The 22,021-nt window shown below is 39.2% G+C and overlaps 1 protein-coding gene and 1 long non-coding RNA gene across 2 annotated transcripts in view; both read right to left on the bottom strand.

Moving 5' to 3' along the window:
- Positions 1-3,715: 3,715 nt before the first annotated feature.
- The window catches only part of LOC115229630 (ribonuclease H2 subunit A), an 86,230-nt gene continuing 67,924 nt past the window's right edge, over positions 3,716-22,021 (bottom strand). Inside the window, exons 4-8 of the mRNA XM_029799958.2 lie at positions 20,088-20,175; positions 18,520-18,657; positions 8,356-8,443; positions 6,222-6,345; positions 3,716-3,968 (exon numbers count right to left, since the gene is read on the bottom strand). Of these exons, the coding sequence (XP_029655818.1) occupies positions 3,815-3,968; positions 6,222-6,345; positions 8,356-8,443; positions 18,520-18,657; positions 20,088-20,175 (592 nt within the window). The 3' untranslated portion in view covers positions 3,716-3,814. The remainder of the gene's footprint in view (positions 3,969-6,221; positions 6,346-8,355; positions 8,444-18,519; positions 18,658-20,087; positions 20,176-22,021) is intronic.
- Positions 12,408-13,505, bottom strand: LOC118762140. Its single transcript, XR_004997918.1, has 3 exons — positions 13,436-13,505; positions 13,192-13,359; positions 12,408-12,688 (listed from the first exon to the last, which is right to left on the bottom strand). It is a non-coding gene; the product is annotated as an uncharacterized LOC118762140 (long non-coding RNA).

Below are 22,021 nucleotides of genomic sequence, written 5' to 3'. Positions count from 1 at the left end.
TCAGAATGTACAAGGGAATAACTAAACTAATTTTAATGCAATGTTCTATTTATTTTGCTCATTTGCTACCATAAAATCTATCAGACATGGAAACATAGGAAATCAAGAATTCCAGAGAAACAAATTTTCCCACTGAAGAATAAATTAGATAGGAAATTTTTTCTAATTATTCAGGTTGACCAGTACCTTGCAAGTTTTAAAGGGATATATCATCATCATCATCGTCGTCGTTTAACGTCCGTTCTCCATGCTAGCATGGGTTGGACGGTTCGACCGGGGTTCTGGGAAGCCAGAAGGCTGCACCAGGCTCCAGTCTAATTTGGCAATGTTTCTACAGCTGGATGCCCTTCCTAACGCCAACCACTCCGTGAGTGTAGTGGGTGCTTTTTACGTGCCACCTGCACAGGTGCCAGGCGGGGCTGGCAACGGCCACGGTCAGATTGGTGTATTTTATGTGCCACCGGCACGGAAGCCAGTCGAGGCGGTGCTGGCATCGGCCACGAGTCGGATAGTGCTTTTTACGTACCACCAGACCAGGGATCCTGGCTGGTTCAATTCGATTTCGATTTCGCTTGCCCCAACATGTCTTCACAAGCAAAGGGGGTTGGCAAGGGTGCCTGTCGTACGGTCGCATTGGAGTATTTTACGTGCCACGGCCACGAGTCGGATAGTGCTTTTTACGTACCACCAGGCCAGGGATCCTGGCTGGTTCAATTCGATTTCGATTTCGCTTGCCCCAACATGTCTTCACAAGCAAAGGGGGTTGGCATGGGTGCCTGTCGTACGGTCGCATTGGAGTATTTTACGTGCCACGGCCCCGAGTCGGATAGTGCTTTTTACGTACCACCAGGCCAGGGATCCTGGCTGGTTCAATTCGGTTTCGATTTCGATTTCGATTTCGCTTGCCCCAACATGTCTTCGCAAGCATGGGGGGTTGGGATGGGTGTCTGTCGTCGGATGAGGTTCTATATCGACTTCGCTTGCCTCAACGGTCTTTGTGTCCAAGGGAGGAAAGGCATTCATAAGTGGGCTGGGCTCACTTGTCCTGCCTGGTCTTCTCACGTACAGAATATTTCCAAAGGTCTCGGTCTCTGGTCATTTCCTCAGTGAGGCCTAAAGTTCGAAGGTCGTGCTTCACCACCTCGTCCCAGGTTTCCTGGGTCTACCTCTTCCACGGGTTCCCTCAACTGCTAGGGATTGGCACTTTCTCACATACCTATCTTCATCCATTCTCGCCACATGACCATACCAGCGCAATCGTCTCTCTTGCACACCACAACTGATGCTTCTTAGGTACAACATTTCTCTCAAGGTGCTAACGCTCTGTCGAGTATGTACACTGACATTACACATCCATCGGAGCATACTGGCTTCATTCCTCACGAGCTTACGCATGTCCTCAGCAGTCACAGCCCATGTTTCGCTGCCATGTAGCATGGCTGTTCGTACACACGCATCATACAGTCTGCCTTTTACTCTGAGCGAGAGGCCTTTAGTCACCAGCAGAGGTAAGAGCTCCCTAAACTTTGCCCAGGCTATTCTTATTCTAGCAGTTACACTTTCAGCGCACCCACCCCCACTACTGACTTGGTCACCTAGATAACGGAAGCTATCAACTACTTCTAGTTTTTCCCCCTGGAAAGTGACGGAAGTTGTTTTCTGCAGATTTTCGGAGGTTAATGCTCCCGAGCATCTGCCACATACAAAAACTATCTTCCCAGTTAGCCTACCTTTGACATTGCTGCACCTCTTATGTGTCCATAGCTTACACTGGGTACATCTTATAGAGTTTCTACCTACACCTTTTCTACAGATCGAGCAGGGCCATCTTCCTGAAGATATTTGTGGATTGTCTACCTTTCTACTTATTAGTACTTTGGTTTTAGCTAGGTTGACTCTAAGGCCCCTTGATTCTAAACCCTCCTTCCACACCTGGAACTTCTCCTCCAGTTCTGATAGTGACTCAGCAATAAGAGCAAGGTCGTCAGCGTAGAGGAGCTCCCAGGGACAGCCTGTCTTGAATTCCTCCGTAATTGCCTGGAGTACTATGATAAATAGGAGGGGGCTGAGTACTGAACCCTGGTGGACCCCAACCTCTACTTTGAATTCTTCTGTGTACATGTTGCCAACCCTAACCTTACTTACGGCATCTCTGTACATGGCTTGCACAGTCCTCACCAGCCATTCATCTATCCCTAGTTTCCTCATTGACCACCAGATAAGGGATCGGGGGACCCTATCAAAAGCTTTCTCCATGTCAACGAAAGCCAGGTACAGGGGCTTATCTTTGGCTAGGTATTTCTCCTGCAGCTGCCTTACCAGGAATATAGCATCAGTGGTACTTTTTCCTGGCACGAACCCAAACTGCATCTCATCTAAACTAACTCTTTCTCTAATTAGTTGGGCTATGACCCTCTCCGTAACCTTCATTACTTGATCCAACAGCTTGATACCTCTGTAATTATTTGTATCTAGGGCATCACCTTTACCTTTGTAGCAGTTGACTAGTATGCTGCTGCACCAGTCATTGGGTATGACTCCTTCGTGTATCACCTGGTTGACTATACGGGTGACTAGGTTATAGCCGACACTGCCAGATATTTTGAGCATCTCTGCAGTAATTCCTGATGGGCCTGGGGCTTTCCCTGTCTTCATGCTTCTAATTGCCTTAGCTACCACGGAACTATCAACTCGGATAGCTGGTCCCTCTGTAGGGTCAACATTCGGCAGACTCTCTTTATCCCATTCATTTTCCTCATTCAGTAACCTTCATAGTGGCGTCTCCAAGCTTCTCTCTTGCATCCTCATTTAGCGCAAGTGAACCATCCTCCATGCGAACACATTTCTCTCCTACCACATCACGATTCTCTCTCACACACTGTCTTGCAACACAAAATATATGGATATATATATATATATATATCCCTGGAGAAAAGACGAGAGAAATATGAAGTGATATATATTTGGAAGATCTTGGAGGGTTTAACTCCTAACTACAGGAGGTGCACTAATATGACCTCAGCCCTGGACTGAAACACTGAAACCCGTAAAAGATTATATATATGTTATAACCTAGGGTATCTACGAGATACCGCCATGCTGAAAATAGCAGCCAGGATCTGACTCTAAAACTACCTTAAGTGTTCATATAGCACAAGGAGAGAAGACAAAAAGACAAAATAAAACTAGTAAAAAATTACTAGAGTATTTCAAGTCCCGGATTTCTGGCTTTGCATTTAGAAATGCTTTGCCTCATCAGTGAAATATACACAGATAGTAACATAAATACATATATATATATAAATACAACATACGAATAAGGTTTTTATTTCCATGCTGGCCACTTATTAAGAACGTTATTTAATTTAAATTAACAATCTTATCCTTATTTATATATATATATATATATATATATATATATATATATACAGAGAGAGAGAGAGAGAGTGGTGTTTGAAGTGATGTACAGATATTGTATGTGTGTGTGTGTGTGTGTGTGTGTGTGTGTGTGTACACACATGCGTACGCATGCACATACACACACACACAATGCTGGAGGTGGTCTGTGTTTTTGACTCAACAGCATTGGTACCAGTATTGGGTCAGAAACAATTACCAGCAGTATGGCAAACAGAGACTGATAAAATTACTATCAGAGTGAAATAAATACAGGGGGGTTTATGATCTACGGCCCCAGTCCAAAGAGTGAAACCAGTTTAAGAGCAAAGGAGGTTTATTGAATACAAAAGAATTTAATTTTTTCGTTTTTTAATAATACAAAGAAAAAAATAGTTTAAAATAAAATGTACATCAGCTAGATTTGAGAAACAGAATACAGATTTCTCTCTGTAAAGAATCTATGCCGTTTATGTTTGAGTCCTTTATCTGCTTTGGAAGAGAAAAATGTAAGCAATGAGGCTGACCCAGCTCCAGGATTTTCCTTGTCGTCTGCTTCATCATCATCTTCCCTAATGGTGACAGGAATTAAAGAAAATGAAGAAAATATATCATTAATATACAAATACACAAATGCATTGCTAACATTAACATGGTTTAACCGCCACCGCCACCACTACCACCACTTAGTGTCCACTATAGCAAAAGAGACTTGCCCAAGCTGCCACATTTCTTAACTACACAACAATGCCTCTGCCTAACCTGTAGGCAGCAAATTGGCAGAATCGTTAGTATCATACAAAATACCGTCCACTATTTATTCTGCCACTTTGCTTTCTGAATTCAAGTCCCATCAACATTGATTTTGCCTTCAATTTTCTGGGACTATGGACTGGTAGAGGCATTACACTGTCAGTCGCAATTTGTAATATTTGTTTCAGTTCACTGCATTCTGAGTTCAAATTCTGTTATGGCCTTTCTTAATCCATTGTCCAGGTTAGGGTTAGGGTTGGCTACCTTTAACAATGTTCACTCTGTTGCAAGCATTTAGACCAATTCTTTGGTTTGAGGATACCTTTTACTTTCCTTCCTACTAATTTCAGAAGTCCTGTAGAAGGTCATGAGAATTGCTTATCCCTCCTCTCAAAAGGGTAACAGAAATAGTAGACCACCAAACTAATTACTTTTCAGTCTTATTTCTTTATTTTTCAACCTAATAGGATGGGGAAAAAAATAATACTTGTTATATATCAAGAGGTGGAGGCGCAATGGCCCAGTGGTTAGGGTAGCGGACTCGCAGTTGGAGGATCATGGTTTCGATTCCCAGACCGGGCGTTGTGTGTGTTTATTGAGCAAAAACACCTAAAGCTCCATGAGACTCCAGCAGGGGTTGGTAGCAACCCCTGTTGTACTCTTTCGCCCCAACTTTTTCTCATTCTTTCTTCCTGTTTCTTGAGTAACGCTGCGATGGACTGGCGTCCCGTCCAGCTGAGGGGAACACATACATCATAGAAACTGAGAAACCGGGCCCGTGAGCCTGGCTAGGCTTGAAAAGGGCGCATGGAAAAAAAATAATAAATATATATCAAGAGCAATTCAATAACCTATACCCTATTATCATCATTTAGTGTCCGTTGTCCATGCTGGATTAGGTTACACAGTTTAACTGGAACTGGTAAGATAGAGTGCTGCACCAGGTCCCAGTCTGTTTTGACTTAGTTTCTATGGCAGGATGCCCTTCCTAAAGTCAACCACTCTACAGAATGTACTAGGTCCTTTTACATGTCACCAGCATGGATGCCTCTCACGTGTCACCGACATGGGTCCCTCTCATGTGTCACTGGTACAGGTGCCTTTGATATGTCACTAGCACAAGCACCTTTTACGTATCACCTCTACAAATGTGTTACTTTGTACCAGTCTGAGAAATCAGTATATAAATGTCTTGAGTGGTAAGTGCAACAGAATAAGGAATAAAGTTTCAAAGTTATAATTCCTGGTTGAAACTAGTTCTAATAATCTTAGGAGAGACATGAACATCAAGCAATCTCATCTTCCCTGTCCTTGTAAATCTGTGAACTTGAAGTTAAATAAGATACTGATATCTATATGTAAATCATCATCATCATCACCGTTTAACATCCGTTTTCCGTGCTAGCATGGGTTGGACAGTTCGACCGGGGTCTAGGAAGCCAGGAAGCTCCAATCTGATTTGGCAGTGTTTCTACAGCTGGATGCCCTTCCTAACACCAACCACTCTGTGAGTGAAGTGGGTGCTTTTTATGTGCCACCAGCACAGATGCCAGGGGAGGCTGGCAGTGGCCACGATCAGTCGGTGCTTTTTACGTGCCACCGGCACAGAAGCCAGTCAAGGTGGTGCTAGCATCGGCCACATTTAGATGGTGCTTTTTACATGCCACCAGCACAGGTATCACAACTACAATTTCCATTTGATATTTATTTTGATGTTGATGTACTTGATTCAATAGGTCTCCTCAAGCACAGCAGGTCAACCTATGATCCAAGGTAAGCACAGCAGGTCATTTTGCAATCCAAGGTACTTTGGATGGGCTGGGGCTATACGAAACCGGTGCAGGAAGCAGCCATGAACTCATTATTTGTCAGGTCTTTGCAGTCACAGCATATCTTCAGAGATCTCGGTCTTTCGTCATTGCCTCTGAATACTAATTAGAGACAGAAACAAGCAACAAGTAGGCCTGTGACCCTTTTCTGTCCAAAATCAATGTATATAATATCTAATACCACTTTAAACTGGAAATCTTAGTTAATTCAATCACAATATTAGCATATTTCATGTAAATTACCATTCAACCAGTGCTGCATCTTTATCCAAAATACTTGATGCTGTAGACCAACTGAAGCGTACAATTTGTGGGAAACCAAACACTTTGTCCATGTGATGTCTTAAAAACTTCTTGGTGAGTGGATCTGTAAAGTAGTTTAGAAGATCATACAATATATAGTAAGTGTGTGGTGAACTGGAGCTTTAAGGATATAAAATTGTAATACTAAATATGTAATACAGAAATACAGTCATAAAGGTATATGTTATAGTAATGGTGTGTGATCTTGCAGATGTATATAATGCTGTATTCTATGTGGTGTCTGACGATACTATGTGTGTGTGTGTGTGCAATATTGTGGTGGGAGCTACTTAAGATATTGTAAAGAAGTAAGTGTATGTAATATTGTACTGCATGAAAATATTGTAAGGTGTGTGATATCATGATGTATGAAAATACAACAGCTATGTAGTACTGCAATACTGCTGCATCTAGACATACTGAAGGAAGAATTATCTAAGTAAATGTATGACTACTGTCACAAACAGATACTAGAGATACAACAGCAACTTTTCAGACACTGATGGCCCAGAAACTCTTCTAATCCACACTAATTTACAAACAGGAACTTCAAATTCCTGCAGCCCCCAGACTAGTGGCCCTGTTTCACAGTATGTTACACAGGTGGCCCTGTTTCACAGTACATTACACAGATGACCCTGTTTCACAGTACATTACATAGGTGGCCTTGTTTCACAGTATGTTACTCACGTGGCCCTGTTTCACAGTACATTACACAGATGACCCTGTTTCACAGTACATTACACAGATGACCCTGTTTCACAGTATGTTACACAGGTGGCCTTGTTTCACAGTATGTTACTCACGTGGCCCTGTTTCACAGTATGTTACACAGGTGACCCTGTTTCACACTATGTTACACAGGTGGCCCTGTTTCACACTATGTTACTCAGGTGGCCCTGTTTCACACTATGTTGCACAGTACAATATTGATAAACTTTAATCACTTGTACTATGGCACAATTAGCAGTATGACATTTAAATGTTTAAGAAAATTTAATATTTGTTTAATTTAGAGGAAACCATTCCTGGTTTGGAAAAATCAATAATCTAGAAAGGCTTTGGATCCAAAGATTTCAGAAAATCTGAATTGGCAGTTGTGTGGAGATTGTAAAAGTGTAGTTTTGTGATGTCTGATGATAGGTATGATACTGTAGTATATAAACAGAGAGTAGGATTAATGACATTGTGGTATAATTTGGTGCACTGGACTATCTCAGAATGAACAATGTGTAAGGCTGTATTCGAGTAATTTTTTTTACTGAAAACGTCCATGTCACCATTTTACAATCATTTTGAATCATATTATTATCATCTTACAGTCTTTCACACTTTTATCATAACATATACACTGCCATCACACCACATGTATTATCTCATTGTCATTGTACTACATACCACAAATATTGTTGCACTGTCAGCAAATTGCACACACATTGTCACAGACATCATACAATCTCATGGCACACCACAGATGATGCTACAAACATCAAATCATTACTCTACAGGTACAACCAAAATGCAAAACTGACAATAACCAATACACATTGTCACATTAATACTTATTATACACAGTCTCACTAACATTAATTTACACACACATTCTCACTAACATTAATTACAAATAGACATACACCATCTCACTAACATTACACACATATGTCTCACTAACATTAACCATTTAAACTGACCGTGTCTGGCCAAAATATTCTACCTGTTTTATGTTCAAACCGACCAGATGTGGCCTTTCACACCAACTCTACAATATCCTTGTAAAAATTAACAGCTACCTCATCAAAATCTCAAAGCTACGAGATAAGGCATGACTAATTAAAACAATGTGAATAAAGAAGCATTATTTTTGACAGAATAATGTGAAAGCTAAAGAGTTAATACATGGAAACACAGTTCCACATTAATACACACACAGATTCTCATCAACATAAAATACACACAAAAACACACTGTCTTCTGAATATTATCCCAACCAGTTAAAACATCACATCATATACATCGTCTCACAGTCAGTTGTAACACACAACCATAATGACATCAATGTACAAGCATTGCTTACCATTTGGGTAACCAGAACCGCACTCAGCAGCAGAAACATCAATACCTTCCACAAAATCCCAATCCTTCAGTATTCGATCACGTGCAACCTTTATACAAAGAAAGACAGATATTATATTTCATGGCATATAAGGTACACTTCCCCTACAAAAAAAAGTCTCCCCAAAAAAATCACCCATGGTCCTATATACAAAACTGCTTTAAATATTAGGTGCTTTAATGCAATAAAAAAGGTTTTTCCTGGATATGAACTACAGGGAGTGAGGTGTGCTTAACCCTTTAGCATTCAGATTACTCTCTCAAATATACCATCATCATCATTTAGCATCCAGTTTCCATATTGGCATAAGTTAGATGGTTTGACTAGAACTGGTAAGCCAGAGATCTGAATCAAGTTCCAGTCTGATTTTAGCATGGTTTCTATGGCTGGATACCCTTCCTAATGCCAACCACTCCACAGAGTGTACTGGGCATTTTTTATGAATCACCAGCACAGGTGCTTTCACATGTCATCAGCACAGGTGCTTTTACCAGCACAGGTGCTTTCACATGTCATCAGTACAAGTGCTTTTACATGTTACCAGCATGGGTGCTTTCACCAACCACAACTACAATATCACTTGGCTTAACAGTACAGCAAATTGTTAAAGGTCTTGATCACTTGTCAACAGCTTCACATTGTTTTTAACCTGTGCTAGCACGGAAAACGGGCATTAAACGATGATGATGAGCTTTAAGATTTTGAAAATGCGATTGTTTATCAAACTATCAAACGAGACACAAGCTGATGATGTGGTGATAAATATCATTATAAAGACTCCAATAAGATCTAATTTGAACAGACCTATAGCTCTTAGGTACAATCCATAGAAGTGGTACCCCAGACACACCGTACTTCAACCAAGTGGAAAGCTAAACTGCAACCTGACATTATCTTGTGTTTAATTGGATTGGTTAATTGCAAGATTTAGTGCGATAATCTATGCATGCAGAGTGGTAAGGAACTGTTTAGGCTCAAGTCGACCTTGCTTGAACAGATCTTTAATCAAAGGCGTTCCAGCTGTGACTGACTGTCCCATTTTTATTCAGACATAATGCATCCCAGACAACATTACCCAATGTACAATTCCTCATATAAAACAAGACGAATTTTTAAGGGAAATTTGGCTGCTATTTCTGACAAGCTGAGCGACATCGTAGAGGTTATTTTATTGGCTTGCGAGAGTGATAAGTTGCGGGAATATCAGATTAAACAATTTAAAGTACTAACATTTGGTTTCGTTCCTTTGAATTTAATGTTCAAGTCAATTGTAAAGCCAAAAGCCATCAAAAGTAATTGTAGAGTTACTTCCCTTGAACCAATCCCATGCTTGTTCAATCTGTCTTCAACAACGTACGAGCGACTGCAACTGTACTTAATGACAGGCTATTTTTATAATATAGAGAGAGCGAGAGATTTCGGTGTTACACAGAATTTACACACTGACCGAAGTGTCGTTGACCTTAGCATTTATGATTTCCCCCAAAATTCTGATTTAGATGGGAATTGGTTATACCCGTTGTGGTGGTGGTGGTGGTGGTGGAGGAGTGGCGGCGGCGGTAATCGTCGTCGTCGTTATGATGATGCTTGTTATAATAGTATTGGTCGTTATGACATGGAAACAATATATTGAAGATAGCAATGGTGATGAGTTTCAGGAGAAAGAAGAGGATGATTAAAACAATTGACATCATCATCCTTAACAGAACAAAAATATTCTTCCTTATCCTTCCGATGTCCGATTTAGTTGGACAAATTAGTCTAAAAGTAAGATTAATATTAAAATTTAATTTGTGGTCTTTCAGATTAAAATGTGGTGTATTTGGAGTATATATTTCCGTGCGGTCTTCAACGTCTAATTTACACATAATTATATAATGTTCTTTATTTATCATTTCTAAACTTGATGGATTAGTAATTTTATAAGATTTGCATAATTCTTTATGCATAAATTCTTGATATTGAGCAGGAGTAATAGAATATATTACAGAGATGTACTTGCATAGCGAGTGACTTGATCTGAGATCATGTGCCAGAACGAAAACAATTGCAGTGTGGAAGGTGTTTATAAGTCATTTAAGAAACACACAAAAACCGTTAGATTCACTTCAACATTTAAATTTAATTTGTCAAAATATTTTCGTCGCTTTGAGACTGCGACCTGTTCAGTGACAAAACTTTGTGCTGCACGAAGTTTTGTCACTGAACAGGTCGCAGTTTCAAAGCGACGAAAATATTTTGACAAATTAAATTTAAATGTTGAAGTGAATCTAACGGTTTTTGTGTGTTTCTTAAATGGCTTATAAACACCTTCCACGCTGCAATTGTTTGTTAATAGAATATAGATTTCCTGTATATAACGTGTATATAGATTTCCTGTATATAAACGTGTATATAAAGTGATTTTATAATATTGTTGACTATCTTGGTAAGATTCTTTTGGTATTCGGAATAAAATGGAGAGAATTTTACGGATTTTATCATATCTAATATTGCATTTTCAAAGTCCATTAATAGCAGATTATGTGGAGGGTTTTTATATGATTTCAGTCCATAAGTATTATTCCTTTGGTCATTTATCATTCCCTTGTCATAAAAGAATGCTTTCCATCTCATTCGTTTAAGTCATTTGTTTTCTGAAGTAATGCTAATAAATATGTGTCTTTGGAAGGAATTGGTATATCTTTCAGTGAAATTCCTAGATATTGTTTTTCCAGAGCAAAGAGAGCAAAGTGCATAAATCTTTAGTTAAATATATTCAATGAGAATATTATATACTGAATTTATATTGAGTGCTCAATTGTATCAAAGTATTAATACTATTAAAATATCTATATATTTAATACAAGCGATATATATATATATATTTTTTAATAATATATTATTATTAATATAAGGAAATTAAAATCAAAACTCCTCAGAAAGATATACCCATGTGAAAATAGTTGTTGTATTAAAAATATATAAATATTATCATCATCATTTAGCGTCCGCTTTCCATGCTAGCATGGGTTGGACGGTTCAGCTGGGGTCTGTGAAGCCAGAAGGCTGCATCAGGCCCAGTCTGATCTAGCAGTGTTTCTACGGCTGGATGCCCTTCCTAACGCCAACCACTCCGTGAGTGTAGTGGGTGCTTTTTACGTGCCACCCGCACAGGTGCCAGACGGAGCTGGCAAACGGCCACGAACGGATGGTGCTTTTACGTGCCACCGGCACGAGGCCAGTCGGGGCGGCGCTGGCAACGGTCACGAACGGATGGTTCTCTTATGTGCCACCGGCACTGGTAACTCAGCTGCAATTTCCATTGATCGATTTCGATTCTGATCCTCTATCGTATATATAAATATATATATAAAAATATATGTAAATATGTATAAGTATAAATATAATGTATAAATATATATGATAGTTTAAAAGTTTTGAATTAATAATTTAAAGCATCTTACGATCGTTTCACAGAAGAGTTGTCCCTATAATGAAATCCTATATTGATAAACATTTATAGACAACGCTTCTGCTCTTCAGAGATACAAAATATGATGAGTTTGGATAATAATTTCTTTATGATGAGTTTGGATATTAATTTCCTTATATTAATAATAATAATATATTATTAAAAAATATATGTATTGGCACACAAAAATATTGGCACACAAAAATATTTTACTTCAGCTCCATCAACAATATTTGTCTTTTCAAGACTAAAGGATGATGTTTCAGAGAACAGATATAACCCTACTTACATAAATCCATGATGGAATTTATTGGGAAATGAAATATTTCCTGTGAACTGGGAATAATAGCAAAACTTTTCTGCTTCATTGATTGGAATAAATTAAGGCAAATTTACAAAAGAGTTTACAACAACTCCAGATATTGACAAAAGTAACCAGTGATGGAAATAAAACAGTAGAAATATTTTGTGGAGACAAATTTAAAAAGCTAAAACTAGAAAAAATTATCTGTATTGTAGAGAAAGAGAAGCAATATTAAGAAAAATGAGTTGTGAGGGGACAGTTGCAAAAGATCTGAAATATATTGATTATTCTGATGAGATGTTGAACGAGACAGATAAAACATTGTATCAATGTAATACCTCTCAAAAAGGTAGCCTAATCACTCACAAATGTATTCATACTGAAGAGAAACCATATCATTGTGATATCTGTGGGAAATCATTTTCAGGAGAGAAACCATACCATTGTGATATTTGTAGCAAATCATTCTCCCAGATTAGTAATTTAACTACTCACAAACGTATTCATACAGGAGAGAAACCATATCACTGTGACATCTGTGGTGACGCATTCTCTCAAAAATGTCATTTGTCCAAACACAAACGCATTCATACAGGAGAGAAACCTTATCACTGTGACATCTGTGGTAAATCATTCTCTGACAATAGTGTGTTAACAAGACACATACGTACTCATACAGGAGAGAAACCATATCGGTGTGATATCTGTGGGAAATCATTTTCTCAAAAATGTCATTTGTCCAGACACCAATGTATTCATACAGGGGAGAAGCCATATCCCTGTGAAATCTGTGGTAAATCATTCTCTGAAATAGTTTGTTAATAAAACACACACGTATTCATACAGGAGAGAAACCATATCGGCGTGATATATGTGGAAAATGTCTCTTGATAACTGGTAATTTATCTAAACACAAGCATGTTCATACTGGTGAGAGGCCGTATCTTTGTGATATCTGTGGTGACTCATTCTCTCAAACATGTCACTTAACTAAACACAAACTTGTTCACACAAGTGAAAAGCCATATCTTTGTGATACCTGTGGTCAACCATTCTCCCAAAGTAGTGAGTTGTCTAGACACAAACGCATTCACATTGGGGAGAAACCGCATCACTGTGATATTTGTGGCAAATCATTTTCTGCAAACAGTTACTTGGCTATTCACAACCGTACGCATACTGGGGAGAAGCCATATTGCTGTGATATCTGTGGGAAATCATTCTCTAATGGTAGTATCTTAACAAAACACAAATGCGTTCATACAGGTGAGAGGCCATATCACTGTGATATCTGTGGTAAATCATTCTCTCAAAGAATTCATCTAACTTTACATAAAAGTATTCATACAGGTGAGAAGCCATATTCATGTGATGTCTGTGGTAAATCATTCTCTTCGAATGCTAAATTAACTACTCACAAATTAATTCATACGGGAGAGAAACCATATTCTTGTGATATTTGTGGTAAATCATTCACTTCAAAGAGTAAAGTAACAGTACACAAATGAAACCATACTGGGGAGAAGCCATATTGCTGTGATATCTGTGGCAAATCCTTCTCTCAGAGTGGTGACTTAACTTCTCACAAAAGCATCCATCCAGGAAAGAAACCTTATCCCTGTGATATTTGTGGTAAATCATACTTTCAAAATTGTGACTTAACTAAACACAAATGTACTTATACAGGAGAAAAGCCATATCACTGTGATATCTGTGGTAAATCATTCTCTAGAAATACTTCCTTGACTGATCACAAACGTATTCATATAGGAGAGAAGCCATATCACTGTGATATATGTGGTAAATCATTATCTCAAAAAAGTCACTTAAGAAGTCACAAACGTATTCATACAGGGGAGAAGCCATATCATTGTGACGTCTGTGATAAATCATTCTCTCAGAGCAGTAACTTAACTATTCACAAACGTATTCATACAGGAGAGAAACCCTATCAGTGTGGCATCTGTGGTGAATCATTCCCAAGAAATTATTATTTAACGAGGCACATAAATATTCATACAGGAGAGAAACCGTATCACTGTGATGTCTGTGATAAATCATTTTCTCAAAGTGGTGACTTAACTGCTCATAAACGTATTCACACTGGTGAGAAGCCATATCACTGTAATATTTGTGGTAAATCATTTTCTCAAAAACATGGCTTATCTTATCACAAACGTACACATAGGCGCAGGAGTGGCTGTGTGGTAAGTAGCTTGCTTACCAACCACATGGTTCCGGGTTGTCCCACTGCGTGGCACCTTAGGCAAATGTCTTCTACTATAGCCTTGGGCCAACCAAAGCCTTGTGAGTGGATTTGGTAGACGGAAACTGAAAGAAGCCCGTCGTATATATGTATATATATATATATATGCATGTGTGTGTTTGTGTGTCTGTGTTTGTCCCCCTAGCATTGCTTGACAACCGATGCTGGTGTGTTTATGTTCCCGTTACTTAGCGGTTCGGCAAAAGAGACCGATAGAATAGGTACTGGGCTTACAAAAAGAATAAGTCCCGGGGTCAAGTTGCTCGATTAAAGGCGCTGCTCCAGCATGGCCGCAGTCAAATGACTGAAACAAGTAAAAGAGTAAAAGAGTAAAGAGTATGTATATAATATCGCTTGTATTAAATATATAAATACTTTAAGAGTATTAATATTTTGATACAATTGAGCACTCAATATAAATTCAGTACATAATATTCTTATTGAATATATTTAACTAAAGATTTATATATATATATATATATATATATATATATACACAGAGGTTGGACAAAATAATGGAAACACCTTAAAATTTCAAAGAAATTCATTTTAACATGGTTTAGGACCAACTTTGGCAGTAATTACAGCTTGAATTCTACAAGGTATGGACTCGTACAAAGTTTGAATTGTTTCCAAAGGAATTTTTGTCCATTCTTCAGCTAAAACAGTCTCCAGTTCTTGTAGTGATGATGGTGGAGGATGTCGACTTCTTACTTGTTTTTCTAAAATGCACCATAAATGTTCAATAACATTGAGATCTGGGGATTGTGGTGGCCAGATAAGATGTTCAACTTCACTAGAATGTTCCTCGTGCCATTCAGTAACAATTTTAGCTGTATGAATTGGTGCATTACCATCCTGAAAGATTGTGTTTCCCTCTGGAAACAGTCCTGCAACCATAGGATGAATTTGATCAGTTAAAATATTTAAATAGTCTTGACAATTAATTCTGCCATGAAGAGAAACCATTGGGCTGGCAGATTTCCAAGATATTGTCCCCAAGATCATCACAGATCCTCCTCCATGTTTAACAGTTGGAAGAAAGCAGTCTGGATCAAATATGCGTATACTTGGCCAGTGGTCAGAAATAAGGTAACGGATGACTCAGCCCAGAAAATAACATTCTGTAGGTTTTTACTCAACTCTAAACACTTTGCAACGTTTGTTTTTGAAAGTAGTGGTTTTCTGATTGCAGCTCTCCCATGAAATCCGGTTTTGTGCAGCTCCCAGTGAACAGTTTTTGTGGAAACTGGGTTGTCAAGGTGGTCATTAAGCTCTGCAGTAATTTTGGAAGCTGTACTTTTGTGATCCTTTCTAACAATCGCGTAAGAGTCCAACGATTCCTATCTGAAAGTTTTGGTTTTCTTCCAGAGTTTTGTTTCAACAAGGAGGTTTTTCCCTCTTTCTCAAAGGCTGTCATTACTTTCGAAACAGTATTTATTGATACACCAAACATTTCGGCTGTTTTCGTTACGCTAGCCATACGAGCACCAACAATTTGACCTCTTTGAAAGTCCAACAGATCTGTCATTTTGATGAATTTTAATTACCTTTTTCTGATAATATCTGAAAAGAAATAGCAATTTTAGCAAAACATATTAAGCAACACTAATAATAAGTAAAAAAAACATAAAAATAAACAAGCTTTTGACTGTTTAATAGGTATTTCAAAATTATGATGCTATGACGCTTACTTTGTCCAACCTGTGTGTGTGCGTGCATATGTAAATATGAATAGAAATGGCTTTTCTGATCATTTTTCCACTATATGTATAATATCTTCAACATCGACATTTCACATCTACTTTTCCATGCTTGCATGGGTCAGACAGAATCTTGTTGAGTCAGATTTTCTATACTTGGATGCCCTTGTCACCAATCTTTACTTCTTTCCAGGTAAGAGGGTGTATAATAATAATAATAATAATAATAATAATAATAATAATAATAATAATAATAATAATAATAATAATAATAATGATAATAATAATAATAATAATAATAATAATAATAATAATGAAATTATTGTATAGTGCTCAGGTGCACCACAATTTGTCAAAAGTGTGTATAAAGTATGTGCCTTAATGTACAAATGTCTGGGAAGTGAACAGTGTATGAGTCAGATACATGCTTGCGTGTGTATAGAGGGAAGAAAATCAGGTGTAGTGTTGGCGAATCTCAGGAAGCATGGAAGTTTTTTGAAGGATGCAGTGCTCCGATAACTAACAACTGATGCCGGCAATTTGTTCCATACTTCAGCAACTCTTAGCGTGAAAAAATGTTTCCGAAAGTTATGGGAGCTGTGCTGTTTTCTGACTTTGTAAACATGTCCACAGGTGTTAGACAGGTGGAGTTTGAAAAGGTGCAGAGTTATTGTTGGTAAGATGGTTAATAATTTTATGGGTGTCTGCCAAGTCAGCTGCCAGAAGTCGGAGTTTCAATGTATCCATGCCCCTGGAAGTAAGGCATTCAGAATATGGCAAATGCCTGATAGAGGGTATTCTCTTGGTTGCATGTCGCTGAACAGTTTCCAGACAATTAATATCCTGAGCAAGATAGGGATTCTAGACCAGTGATGCAAATTCCAGGTGAGGTCGCACTATAGCTATATAAAGCCTCAGATAGATAGCCGGAGAGCGGCTCACAAAGGACTTGGTAAGTAATGCCCAAGACACCCTCAGCCTTCTTGGCAATTTAGCAATGTGTTTTGTCCAATGCAAATCGCTTTCAACAATAATGCCCAGGTCACATTCACAAGAAGACCTTTTGAGATTAGTGTTGTGGAGGGAGTAGGTGGACACTGGGATTTTCCTCCCAAAATACATGGTGGTACATTTGTCCACAGCCAGCTTGAGTTGCCAGTTCATGATCCACTGCTGCATTGTGTCCAGGTCTGATTGCAATAAAGATCTATAGTGTACAGGATCTGTCCTCTTTATTTCCAGGTACAGCTTGATGTCATCTGCATATTTCAGCACTGTGGCATTCTTTAAGTTGGCAACAAATAAAAGGGGGCCAAGAACAGATCCCTGTGGTACAACAGATGTCATCTCATAGGGTGAAGAGTGCTGTCCTAGAACTGTGACAACTTCTTTTTGGCCGATAATGAAGGACTTCAACCAGTTATAGAGATCATCATTTACACCCATTGCAGAGAGTTTCACCATAAGTCTTTTGTGTGGCACAGAATTAAAAGCCTTAGCAAAGTCCAGGTAAACGACATCCACCCAGGAGCCGCCATCAGTGATTTGGGTAATATCCTCAAGAAACTCGATGTATGTATGAGTGTGTGTGTACATACATTCAGACAGACAGACAGACACATACACACACACACACAACAGGCTCCTCTCAGTTTCCATTTATCGTATCCTCTCACAAGGCTTTGATCAACCCAGGGCTATAATAGAAGACACTTTCTCAAGGTACTACACAGTGGAGCTGAACCCAAAATCATGCAGTTGGGAAACAAACTTCTTAATCCCCACGGCCATGTTTGTGCTTATTAGCCAGACTTGTCTCTACTTCATTGCCAACTCAAAAGTGACAGAAAGAGAACCTTTCACAGCAGCTAATACCTTCAGAATAGGACAAATCATCATCATCATCGTCAACATTGTTTAACGTCCGTTTTCCATGCTAGCATGGGTTGGAGGGTTCGACTGGAGTCTGGGAACTAGGAGGCTGTACCAGACTCAAGTCTGATCTGGCAGTGTTTCTACAGCTGGATGCCCTTCCTGATGCCAACCAGTCCATGAGTGTAGTGGGTGCTTTTTACGTGCCACCGGCACAGGTGCCAGGGTAGGCTGGCAACAGCCACGATCAGTTGGTGCTTTTTACGTGCCACCAGCACAGAAGCCAGTCAAGGCGGCGCTGGCATTGGCCACATATGGATGGTGCTTTTTAGGTGCCACCAGCACAGGTGCCAGGGTAGGCTGGCAATGGCCACAAACGTTTGTTGCTTTTTACGTGCCACTGGCACAGAAGCCAGTCAAGTCAAGTCAAATGAAGAAGATAATGTTGTTGACAGTGGTGATGATAAAGATGTTGCAGAAATGATGATGACAATGTTGACAATAACAAAAACTAAAAAATACTTACCTTAGCAAATATACTGGCACCACTAACTATTGAATATGTGGAATCAGCTTTCTTTGCAACAGTAATGTCTATACCAGGGAACTGTTTCTCTAGCTTCTGCTGGTACTTGGTGGCATCACCAACGGTGTCAACATAAATCTTAAAGTACACAATATCAATAATAGTGTTAGTGTTTTGGAGAAATGGTTTAGAAAAACACGTTGGTTTATATATCTCTATATATATATATATAAAGCTGAAGTTGTCTGTGTATGGCAGGTTTGGTAGCCTTCAACTAACACTATCTCCTCCGAGACCCTGCGGCGCAAGTTGACCAAAATTGAGAGTATGATAGAAGGCTTGCTCTTCATTCCGTAGAAGATAAAATTCAAATTATGCCATGTTAAGACCAAAAACTATTTACATCAAAAAGGTGCTTTTTTTGTATGAAAATCCCTATTTTTTACGTTTTTTTACTGCTATGTCGCCATTTTTCGATATACTGATGCTGCCTGTGCAGAAACAAAATCTTCTGCAACCTTCAATACTTACATGATGGGCTTCCACACAGTTTCCATCAACCAGATTTACTCACAAGACATTGGTCAACCTGGGGTTATAGTAGAAGACACTTGCCTAAGGTGCTGCACAGGGGGACTGAATTTGAAACCATGTGGTTGCAAAGCAAGCTACTTAACCACACAGCTATGCCTATATAGAAAAAAACTGACCAATACAGATACTCCAAGTATCCTTGACTTTTTCTTCTCACCCCCACCACACACTCACATACAACACCTTTTCCACTTTCTAAGCCCAGCAACATTTATTTGGAGCCCTGCCACTTCTATGCAATCTATTTTCTGCAGTACATCTACTTCAACACTGGCCCCCATCAAAAACAGCCTGAAGTCCCAAAACTGGTTCATTCATATCTATGCTGTGACAGCTTTATAAAAGAATACAAGCTACAATATTTAGGGACAAAAATTACCCACAATTACAAACTAACCAATTCAAATCCAACACTTCAATTCCTGGAAGACCATAATCGAAACCACAAACAGTGTCTCTTTGTATCACACAATCTCCAAGGTGTTTTCTCCTCAAAATGCAGCTGATCCTTTCATCACTTCCCAAAAGGAAGTTTTTATGCAACACCAGCACAAGTGCATTTACATGGTACTAGAAATGCACCTGTGCCAGTGCTGCATAAACGCACTCAGTACACTCTGTAAAGTGGTTGGCAAATAATACAAAGCTTTCCTTTCATAAGTGCCAAGTTACTCTAGTGGTTGATACATGGAAGTCATGGAAATATGTTGTGTACCATGTGATAAACAAGACAAGCATGGATATCACGTGATACACAGGACAGGCAAAAGGTTAACACACAACTTCAGAAAGAATTTACAAATTGGTCATCTCAAAGAAGACAACACATAACACCCCTACGAAGCAAATAAAAGATTAAATTGTGAGATACATGGACGGATGGAAATAAAGACAATTAATAATAGATTAGTAAGCCAATCAATATAATCAATAGTTTGGTCCACATAAGAATTGTAGTAAATAGAACAACCTACTTCGGTAACATTGACTCCAAGTGCCAAAACCTTTGTAATTAATCCAATGGCACTGTCATGGGAGAGAGCATTGAGGTTGTACTTCGTTCTGTAATAAGGAAAAAATTACAATAAACATGAGAGAATGTATTTTATGTGTGTGCATAGATGGGTAGTTAGGGTAAATGCCAGCTGTTTCTTCTTGAAGCACATCTGCTTATTTCATTACTACAATCCAATATGTAGTCTCAGTTGCTGTTGTATGTTACCTTGAAAGACGTATTAAAATTGAGAATTGTAGAAATATTATTTGCAGAGTTACTGAATTACAAAACAGGAAATTGGAAATTTTTTGGTATTATCTATTCACCATTACATTATAGGTGCATGAGTGGATGTGTGGTAAGTAGCTTGCTTACCAACCACATGGTTCTGAGTTCAGTCCCACTGTGTGGCACCTTGGGCAAGTGTCCTCTACTATAGCCTCGGGCCGACCAAAGACTTGTGAGTGGATTTGGTAGACGGAAACTGAAAGACGCCCATCGTATCATCATCATCATCATTTAGCGTCCGTTTTCCATGCTAGCATGGGTTGGATGGTTCAACTGGGGTCTGTGAAGCTGGAAGGCTTCATCAGGCCCAGTCAGATCTGGCAGTGTTTCTACGGCTGGATGCCCTTCCTAACGCCAACCACTCCGTGAGTGTAGTGGGTGCTTTTTATGTGCCACCCGCACAGGTGCCAGACAGAGATATATATGTATGTATGTATGTGTATCTGTTTGTGTGTCTGTGTTTGTCCCCCCAACATCACCTGACAACCAATGGTGGTGTGTTTAGGTCCCCGTAACTTAGCGGTTCGGCAAAAGAGACCGATAGAATAAGTAGGCTTACAAAGCATAAGTCCTGGGGTCGATTTGCTCAACTTAAGGCAGTGCTCCAGCATGGCCACAGTCAAATGACTGAAACAAGTAAAGGAGTAAAGAGAGTAAAAGAGTAAAGAGAGTAAAAGAGTATTACATGTCATTTGCTAACAGGAATTACAAAGTTTTACATATTAGTCAGACAGATTTTCCCTATTAGAAATTCCTTACCTGTCTGTCTAACATGTAGAACTTTGTAATTCCTGTTAGCAAAAATGGTGAATAAATAATACCAAAAAATTTCACATTTCCTGTTTGGCTTCGTTTTATACATACATAACACACAATCCAAATAAGAAAGCAAAGAAAGAGTTTAGCACACATAAAAAGCACCAACCGATCGTGGTTGCTGCCAGCCTCCCCTGGCATGTAAAAAGCACCCACTATACTCACGGAGTGGTTGGCGTTAGGAAGGGCATCCAGCTGTAGAAACACTGCCAGATCAGACTGCAGCCTGGTGCAGCCTCCTGGCTTCCCAGACCCCGGTCGAACTGTCCAACCCGTGCTAGCACGGAAAACAGACATTAAACAATGATGATGATGATGATGATGATGGTGGTGTTGACAGTTATAATAGTTTCTGTACCACTGTTTTTAACTCACTGCATGCAAAATTTCAATGTGAGAAGTTATGTAATAATTGTACTTTTAAACACTAGTGGCGCTTCCTTGGACTTGCATCAAAGTGTGTATCCTAACAATGTGCATTGGCTAAATGCATTTTGTTTATAAAAAAAAGAACAAAGTAAAGATAACATTAGGAACCATGCTGTTGTTGTTAAGCAACAAGACGAGTAAGGGTGATTAGGTGATGGTCTAGGGCTTAGGGGCAGGAGACCCCAGACCTTAGAAAAAAAAAACTTTGGTCGTCTTGTTGTAGTCGAGGGCTCTTTGTTGATGCCCTACACCCCTGGGAGGTGGCCCTCATCATCATCATCATCGTTTAACGTCCGTTCTCCATGCTAGCATGGGTTGGACGGTTCGACCGGGGATCTGGGAAGCCAGAAGGCTACACCAGGCTCCGGTCTTATCTGG

Source organism: Octopus sinensis, linkage group LG2 (genome assembly GCF_006345805.1).
Source record: "Octopus sinensis linkage group LG2, ASM634580v1, whole genome shotgun sequence".
Taxonomy (NCBI): domain Eukaryota; kingdom Metazoa; phylum Mollusca; class Cephalopoda; order Octopoda; family Octopodidae; genus Octopus; species Octopus sinensis.
Note: the sequence above shows the minus strand (reverse complement) of the source record. Positions and strands in the feature narration are given on the sequence as shown.